The sequence below is a fragment of the Lolium rigidum genome, chromosome 6 (assembly GCF_022539505.1).
Source record: "Lolium rigidum isolate FL_2022 chromosome 6, APGP_CSIRO_Lrig_0.1, whole genome shotgun sequence".
Taxonomy (NCBI): domain Eukaryota; kingdom Viridiplantae; phylum Streptophyta; class Magnoliopsida; order Poales; family Poaceae; genus Lolium; species Lolium rigidum.
In genome coordinates, this window is record NC_061513.1 from 103,120,019 (window position 1) to 103,128,263 (window position 8,245).

General features: G+C 44.9%; 1 protein-coding gene across 1 annotated transcript; it reads right to left on the reverse strand.

The window, feature by feature from the left end:
* Positions 1–1,169: 1,169 nt before the first annotated feature.
* LOC124663054 (replication protein A 70 kDa DNA-binding subunit E-like) lies at positions 1,170–7,749 on the reverse strand. The gene is made up of 11 exons (XM_047200809.1): positions 7,686–7,749; positions 6,486–6,678; positions 6,094–6,358; positions 5,902–5,998; positions 5,689–5,825; positions 5,447–5,516; positions 5,254–5,368; positions 5,033–5,178; positions 4,618–4,922; positions 1,877–1,922; positions 1,170–1,272 (listed from the first exon to the last, which is right to left on the reverse strand). The coding sequence occupies exons 2-11, from the start codon at positions 6,639–6,641 to the stop codon at positions 1,170–1,172; spliced, it is 1,440 nt and encodes a 479-aa protein (XP_047056765.1). The 5' UTR covers positions 6,642–6,678; positions 7,686–7,749.
* Between the last annotated feature and the right edge of the window lie 496 nt (positions 7,750–8,245).

Here is an 8,245-nt window from a genome sequence, read left to right on the forward strand (position 1 = left end):
GCGGGATAAAGCATTGCTTCCAACACAAGAGAAACACTCACATGGTATCAGAGCGGTTAGTCTCACGACGCCGACCCTAGACCTCCTAGCACCTCCACATCGCGCCGCCCTCCTCGGGAGCGCGGCATCCGGTCTCGATCAAAGATCGAATCGGTTTCTTTAGATTTTAGATCAATTTTCGAAATTCCACAATTCTCATAGACTAGGTCCAATAATAAGCCTAATAAAGTATCTACACAATGATCCTCTCGAGCCAAAGTCAGTGCAAAATCCATACAATGTAATCGGCTCTAGATCGTCACGGTGGCCCACGTGAAACTCCAATGTTCGGCGTGCTATATCCAGCAGTTGCGTGGTCGGATACATCGTCCATGCATCATCATCCAGCGGAAGTGAAGTTATGTCCCACGCAGGACTGCACGTAAACGCGGGCACGACGGGCGGTCAGTGGGGCTAGATGGAGCCCCAACCAGCAACTTAGGGCCCGTTTGGTAGCCTGGGCCAAAAATCTGTACCACTGCGCTAAGGAGAAGAACCCTTTGCACGTTCCAGACGGGCCAAGGGCCAGAAAAGCCATATTGTTTGGTAGCCCGTGAAGCCATTTTCTGCATCGGAAAGGGAAGACAACCCCCAGAGTTTGGTTGCCTGTAGAAACGCCTTTTTTCCCAGGTGGTGCAACGCACACCTTGTTTGGTTGCAAATATGAGCTTGTTGTGGTAACCCCTTCCATTTGAGTAGTGAGGTTTCCGAGTAGCGCTAACTGATTGACAATACATTTAATAACATTCAGTTCATCCAAAGATGCTAGTAATACACATCAAGTAGTTACCCTAGTGGGCGATCCATCACGAGTAAAGCAACTATATTTCGTGATTCATCACATGTTCATCACAAGAGGGATTAGTATATACCACCTCGAACAAGTTCATCATTACAGACCGCGGTCAGGTTCAAGCAAGTCCTAGCTAATGGAGAGATACGAGAGCACCTCCCAAAATCAGCAGATCATGAAGAAGGAAGCAGAAACACTAAGCATGAAACTGCTTGCGTAGCCACATCCTAAGCCAGGTCGCCCTCTCCGATACTTGCAGATGATGGTACTCGACATACTCTTCTTTGTTGTCTGCAATGGAGTTGAGTGCCCTGACCAACAAGTTCGGTTGGTACAGTTACGCCTTGTAGACAAACCGGAACGTGAAGATCGTCTTCATCTGAGCATAGTACGTGATCGGGGTGTTGACATACTCACGATGCCTCGGGTAGCGCTGCAATCTAGAAGGAACAAATGTTAGTGCGGATGACAATGACATACTGTCAGATCAATGAAGGAACTCAATGAAGCCTGCTACTTCATGTACTCATCCATCGTCTCTTCATCAGCAAGATAGAAGCAGCAACCATCTTTGCTCTAGTGGAGGGTGTGATCGGATTTGATCTTGCTTATGATGCTCCACTTGGTTCTCCACTTTCTGATGTGGTTGTAGACCTGAAGCTAGAGTGCTCACATGTATGCCAGCGACTGCAAAAACATCAGCAACTACCTTCTTAATTTGTGCCTCTTTGAATTCCAGGTTAAAACATACGCCGCTATGGATGAACTCAACCAAGAGGTTCAACACAAACTCTGACATCTTAGGTTGCCAAACCATAGGAGGTTTGTTTACAAATAGATAATGATTAGCATTGACAGATGGAGTAGAAAGATCAGGGGAGGCAAATGGTATGATGGCCTACATGACAAATAGCAGAAGAACGTGGCTAAGCATTGGCACATCAATGAACTACCACATCCTTAAGCATTAGCACATGAATAAACTACCACATCCTTAAGCATTAGCACATCAATGAACTAGCAGAAAAGAAAGAGCGGCCTTACCTCATAGAAGCCACAGGCAGCACCGTGGTCGGGGAAGAAGGAGACCCTGGCGAAGAAGCAGGCATCACAATTATTCTTGTGGAAGAGTCAGATGCAACCTCGACAACCGTTCCCGTGGTAGAGTCAGATCCAACCACGACCGGCGACGAAGAAATGGCCTACAATGGATTCTATCAGATCCCCATATGTACCCAAAAGTTCTAGATCTAGGATTTGCGTAAGCTTACAACAACCGAAGTGATCATCGCAGAGGAACAAGACAACAACTCATGGCTAGTCGCCGCCGCCAGCCTCGCCGACCGTGCGGGTGAGGATGAGTCGGCCATGTCTCTAGATCGGGAAGGACGGATGAGCTCGAAATGGGAGGAATGGGGGATTTTGATTTGGCGGTGAGAGAGCCGCTCCTATATACGATGGCGAAATTTGAAGGGCGGTGATTGAATTCATCCCGCCGATTTTTTGCCGTTCCGCGCGAGCTCGCGCCATCTCTCCTCGATGGCTCTGCGAGAATCCGGCATTGTCGTTTTTTTACGGAGACGAGTGTGGCTCGCTGGAAACGGTCGATTCAGGCGTTCCTTCTGAGACACCCGGGATGCTTTAAGAATCGTGAGATGCAACAATGTAGAGGAGCTCAAAAAACCAAACGGATCAAAAACTACGCCTCACATGCGAGCCAAGGAAAACCCAGGCTCCAAACGGTCATTATCGTTCGCGAGCAGCGCACATCCAGGACATTCTTCATCAGCTGCAGCACATGCACAAGTGCATGCCCGGCACACGTACCAAAATAAAATCAAGTACTTGCATACACGTCTATATGCTGCTACAACAAACATTCGATCGGATTGGTTTTGGCGCACTGAGGCATCGATGACACCAACATCTGCACTTCATCGAGCCAAACTACAACGAACCGACATAAGCTCCACGACTACATTGGGCCACGAGTCAAGATCTTCGTCGAGCACATTACAAGAAGCGACATCAACATTATCCGCACGCAGACCGGTGTGGAACATGACTTCATCAACTTCTCACGGGCAACACGACATCGACACTATTTTTGCAAGGAGGGACACCTTCAAGCGACATAACATCGTCAACATGCATGTTGCTCTGAACATCACCAGACATGTGATCGTCAAGGTCTACATCAGCATGGTCTTCATCAACAAAACCACCTCGTCAATAGGCTGCCGCTACATCGTCCCCTAGGATGAATGCGCGTCCTCTGACCGTACTACTGCAAGACGACACGACATCGATGACATCGACCACGTCCGATGTAAAGCAACTGCATCGACACTACAACCGCGCACACGGTTCTGGCAAAACCGTTGTGCGCTCGGTGGTTTTCTCTAGTCCTAGCAAAACTTGGGGCCTCACCTACAACCGCGTTCTCTGACGTCTACAAGACGTCCCTGGAATGCACCTTCTGACATCCGCAAGGTGCTTCTTCCACGACTACAGCTCCGTCAAAAAAAAAAGCGCAATCTTGTGCGCCTCCAGCTAATGCGGCTACACCGACTATGACGAGTACTACATCGACCATGACCTCGACGACCACGGCTGCTACATCATCAGCTACCTCAACATCGACATCACGACTAGGTTTGCAGCAACACGTCGACAACTACTCCATTCCGCATCGTCCAGGTCATCAATTGCGTCCATGACACTCCCGTTGGGACTGCAGAAGGGAAGAGAGGAGAGATATGGAAGGCACCGGAAAGGATAAAGTTTAGAGAAGTTTAGATTAAGGGAGAATGTTATATCTTTCCATATATGTAACAGAATATGTTAGGAATATAAAGCATATTATGATCTAGTTAATTCTCTAATTTAATCAATCTTTATAATCGTGTGTTATCAAATATGGCTTATTGGGCTAACTATATAAACACGTACCAATGCGGGATAAAGAATCGCTGCCAACACAAGAGAACTCACACCTGACACAGGTAGAGCTCCTTGATTCAAACTTCACAATGCCTCCCATTTCTAATTTCCTACACCGTTGTGAAATAGCTAGCTGATGGCCGAATCTAAATCGGACCAGGCGAAAGTATCCTTAAGTACTTGAACGGAAAAATAAAAATAGAAACAAGGTGACAAAACTAACTAAGGATAGGGGTATACTTATGACAAAAAGACTTGTTTCGTAAGCCATAGAGACCACCAGAGAATGCATATGACCTTATTTTTGTTCTCCTTATGACCTTATATGATGTGCTTATCCTTGTTCAGTAGTAAAACTAGTTAATAAGAGTTAACCACTCTTTACCAACCGTCCAATCTGTAATTTGTGTGTTCTCATCTTATGTTCATGGATTCATAGGAACATCAGTTGTAAATGGTCGTCTTCCATTAACGCAAATGTTCTGCCCCATAGTTGGAGAGAAGTTCTTCTATAACAATGATAAAGCAAACTGTGTTCAAAGGTCTGTTACCCAGCACTTAAACTAGATCGAATCACAGCAGTAGACAGGGCTGTTCCAGCCTTCCAGGGTAGAAGAAAGAGAAACACAAGGACACATTGCCTAATCCTAGAGGATGCATTAGCCTAGATACACTTAAGCAGTCGCAGAATGGCACAATCCGTTAGTTGATCCAGTCGTCACCTCTCAGACGCTTATTCGGCATCCGGAGTCTAGTGGACTTCGGCCTTGCTTCTGCGGTGGTAACTCTGCCCACACGAACATGATCCACTCTGCGTTGAGTCATGGTTGGAGTAGGATTACTGTCCTCAAGGACACGCTCCACCGTGCATCGCCCAGTGGTGGCAACAGCGACTGGTACGCTGACATGATCCATGATCCACCACACCGAGAAGCTCCCATTACCGTACTTGTCAAATACTTGGAAGGTGTGGGTCGAGCCAAGAAGATTCGCGATTGTTTTTGGCAGGGTGTACCAGTCATCATCTTCCTTGATCTCATCAACGAGCTTCTCCGCAGAGACACCGACCAGCTTCTCCGCCACCTCACAGAAGATCATCAAGTTCATTATGCCGGTATTATCTCGCACCTTTGCCTTCAGCTTGTACCTTAAGTGCCCAGAAAACCAGTTTGGTAATTAGTGACTTAGCAATTGAGGAACAAGTATAGATGGAGAACAACGGTGTGAAAATGGCAGCATAGCCTTGCCGCTCCCTACATTTGAATTGGCTTCTTAACCGGGCCACATCGGCTGCACCTGTATTTTTTGCCCAGTGACTTATAGCAGAATTCGCATCCAGGATAACACCAACCACTGGTGCAATCAAAATAAATCAGGGAGACTCTGCACAAGAACTTGGTATCCTACAAGTGAAGATAGATATGTGAGTAAAACAACTAAGCTTTGAACATCACGAGAAGAGCAGCAACTTAATTTACATCGTCATACTCCTCTCGATCGAGGCCTTTTAGTTGTTCGATAGTTCGCCAACTCTCGGCTAACTTCTGAGCTTCGCTTTTTTTAGGAACAGGGTTTGCTTGCTGAATGCGCAAACTGCATGCACATGAACCAGTTAGCAAACCATCTTAGGTCAATCATCAATGTGGGTTTAAATTTATCAAGTCCACTCACTTCAAACGGAAGTCTTGCACCTCTGGTATATCCAAATCTAGATAGTACTTTGACGATGCTGTAGAGCAAACTATAACACCAAAATATCACGACTTCAAAACAGATGCACCAAAAGATTTGAGTACACATTATAACTGTGTCGAATGATAGACAGAATAAAGTTTTACTAGAAAGGAAAGGAATATGATTCGAAAGTACCAGATGGTAGAAGCAAACAATTAAAGGGTGGATCAAGGGTTAACCTAAATGTGAGTTATAGGAATCAACGCGCATCCCTGCAAAGACAGCAACAACTGAGGCTTCTAGGCCTTTCTCGAGTATATCCTCAGCAAAACCGCAAGCGATATCTCCAAACAGTGTGACACTCAGTTCCCTTCCGCTATAAATGGTAACTCCCCCAGTGAGTAGTAATCAAGGCAAGTCAATCATCCAAAAGAAAAGCTGTATTTTGTTACCTCAAATTTCGAATTGTTGCATCGCAGGTTTGTATATGGCGGGATTTTTTCTTGAACTTCTGTAGCTTCCCAACATGTACTATGTGGCCCAGAACATCTGCATAATTTAAATCAGCACATGTAAGAAAAAGAATGACATGTGCATGTGGCACGTATAACTCTGATGATTTATTCCGTTCCAAGGGAATCTACCTGTCATTAAGCTATTGTTGTCGCGCCTGGAACGGAGATCCTTGAAATTAACGAACTCAAAACTGTGGAGGGGTATCGAATCAATATCTCCTTCTATCTCATTGACCACCGTCTGCTCTCTAAAATACATAATCCACTCATTGCTACAGCTCATGTCCGTCTCCTCAACTGTAAAATTCGATAAGGCATAGACCTTCCCCTCAACTAGCCGCTCTTCAAAAAGTTTGATATCATTCGGAAGCACACGGGCCTGCATAGTTCCACCCTACAGGTAGAAAACAACCTGAAGAATTATAGCGTTGAAAACTTAAAGGATGGCAATTTGACATTAGTAGCCAGCAAGCAATGTGATCATCCGTTGGCTGTATATCTTAAGGTAGGGAGTGCATCACCTGATCATCGATCAGAAGGCTGTCGAGACCCAAAAAAATGTTATATTTTGGATTGAAGGATTCCCATATCCGTGATATGCGCACCCGAACTTTACATTTTCCCGTTTCATCGGTTAACTGAGAAAGTGGGGTGAACTCATCCTCAGCTGAACCCATTTTGTCCTTGATTGCTTCAAGCGTATGCTACATATACCTGAAGCTGCACGTTAGCTTTGAGAGAAAAGGGCAACAGTGACCAATATTTGTTTTTGACTGGGTCGCCGGCCTGAACAACTTTATAATCAAAAAGCCTGGGAATACATCCGGATCCATTACAAGTTTTTAGAGGATTGCGAGAGAGAGGAAATACAGTGACCAATCTATTGCATTGATGTGTGTTAATCCCACAAATGGAGAAGCTTAAGATTGCCCAATATTCCTTTTTTACCATTAATCTGAAAGCGTGGAACCTTGTGGACTAGGGTTACTTTCCCATCATAATTTGCTTACTAGACATGAGTATTAACTCACTGATTTTTCTTTCTTATGAAAAGATATCAGTTGTGTTTCCTGTAAATCTACTTTTGGGATGAAATTTATTCTATTTGTCGTGTAGGAGTACATATTAACAGTGATCTCAAATCAAGTGCTTAGTTCGGAGAAGGGAATAATAAAAATGTTAATGCGAGTTCCAAGAATAGATGGCGTATATGGAAAATCAGAATAACCTCATTTTCGAAGAATATACGTGGTTACATCCCAATACGGATTCGATCAGCAACGAGAATACAGTATGGTGCAAACAAATGGCTTTAACATCCAAAACCCTAGGGGACCACTGGACCAGGGCAAAACAAATAAGCAGAAGAGAAGAACTGCAATGAGGCTTTTGTCCGTCTACAGGATGCAAACCTACATAGGCTATGAATCGACTTGACTACAAATTCTCATGGAAAACAAAAACAAATCCGAATAATTGTCCAGATCATAACTCAGCCATCCACACACCGAGGCCGACTCAGATAACAAAATTAACATCGAGTAGAATCTTAAAGCTATTTACGAATGGCAAAGCGCTATTCAAGGAGATCGTTGGAGGCTAACCGTACGACGTCCGGAGAAGTTGGTCGCGAGAACACGTGAATCTAGATGAAATTTAGTTGTGCAAAGGGAGGCTGCTCATTTCCCCTTGGAGGATAGAGAACGAAAACTATACTTTACCTACGGAACAGAAGTGGTAGATGTAGAACTCCTTTTCTCCTCGCCCTAGTCGCCAGGAACAGGCTTCCTCGAGAAGGAAGAAGAATCAAGGAGAAAGAAGAGGAGGAGACTGTTTTGTACGGAGTGGTGGGGCGGATTGAACAACCGCAAATCGCGCCCATTACGGCGCGGAAGCCTCGCGCCGCACAGCGGCACAGGGCATTACGCGATGGCCCACGGCCCCAGGCCCAGTTATTCGCTATCCCTAGCAATGCTGTGTTCCTTTCTCGAGCAGGCATGCCGGGCTGATCCAGTTTTTCGGCTCCAGTTTTTCTTCTAGAGTTGTTTTTATTTTCTGTTTTCTTTTACTTTTCTTTCTGATTTCTGTTTTACCGTTTTGCACTTTTTTTCTTTTTTATTCAATTTTTTGTTTTACTTTTTCTTTATTTGTTCTCTTTCTTTTTCTATTTCTTGAAATGAACATTTTTTTTTGGAAAAAGGTACGTTCACGAGTAGGGGCGGAGCTAGAGGGAAATCTTCCCTGATGCACGATCAAGCTTGTAGCCTTCCTAGTTGAAATT

What these genes read in the sequence shown, in the direction of transcription:
- LOC124663054 (XM_047200809.1), bottom strand. Translation starts at nt 6,641, where the DNA reads ATGGGTTCAGCTGAGGATGAGTTCACCCCACTTTCTCAGTTAACCGAT. An exon ending in GCCTTCTGATCGATGATCAG is followed by an intron (nt 6,359 to 6,485) that starts GTGATGCACTCC and finishes TTCTACCTGTAG; the next exon opens with GGTGGAACTATGCAGGCCCG. An exon ending in GTTAAGAAGCCAATTCAAAT is followed by an intron (nt 4,923 to 5,032) that starts GTAGGGAGCGGC and finishes TGGGCACTTAAG; the next exon opens with GTACAAGCTGAAGGCAAAGG.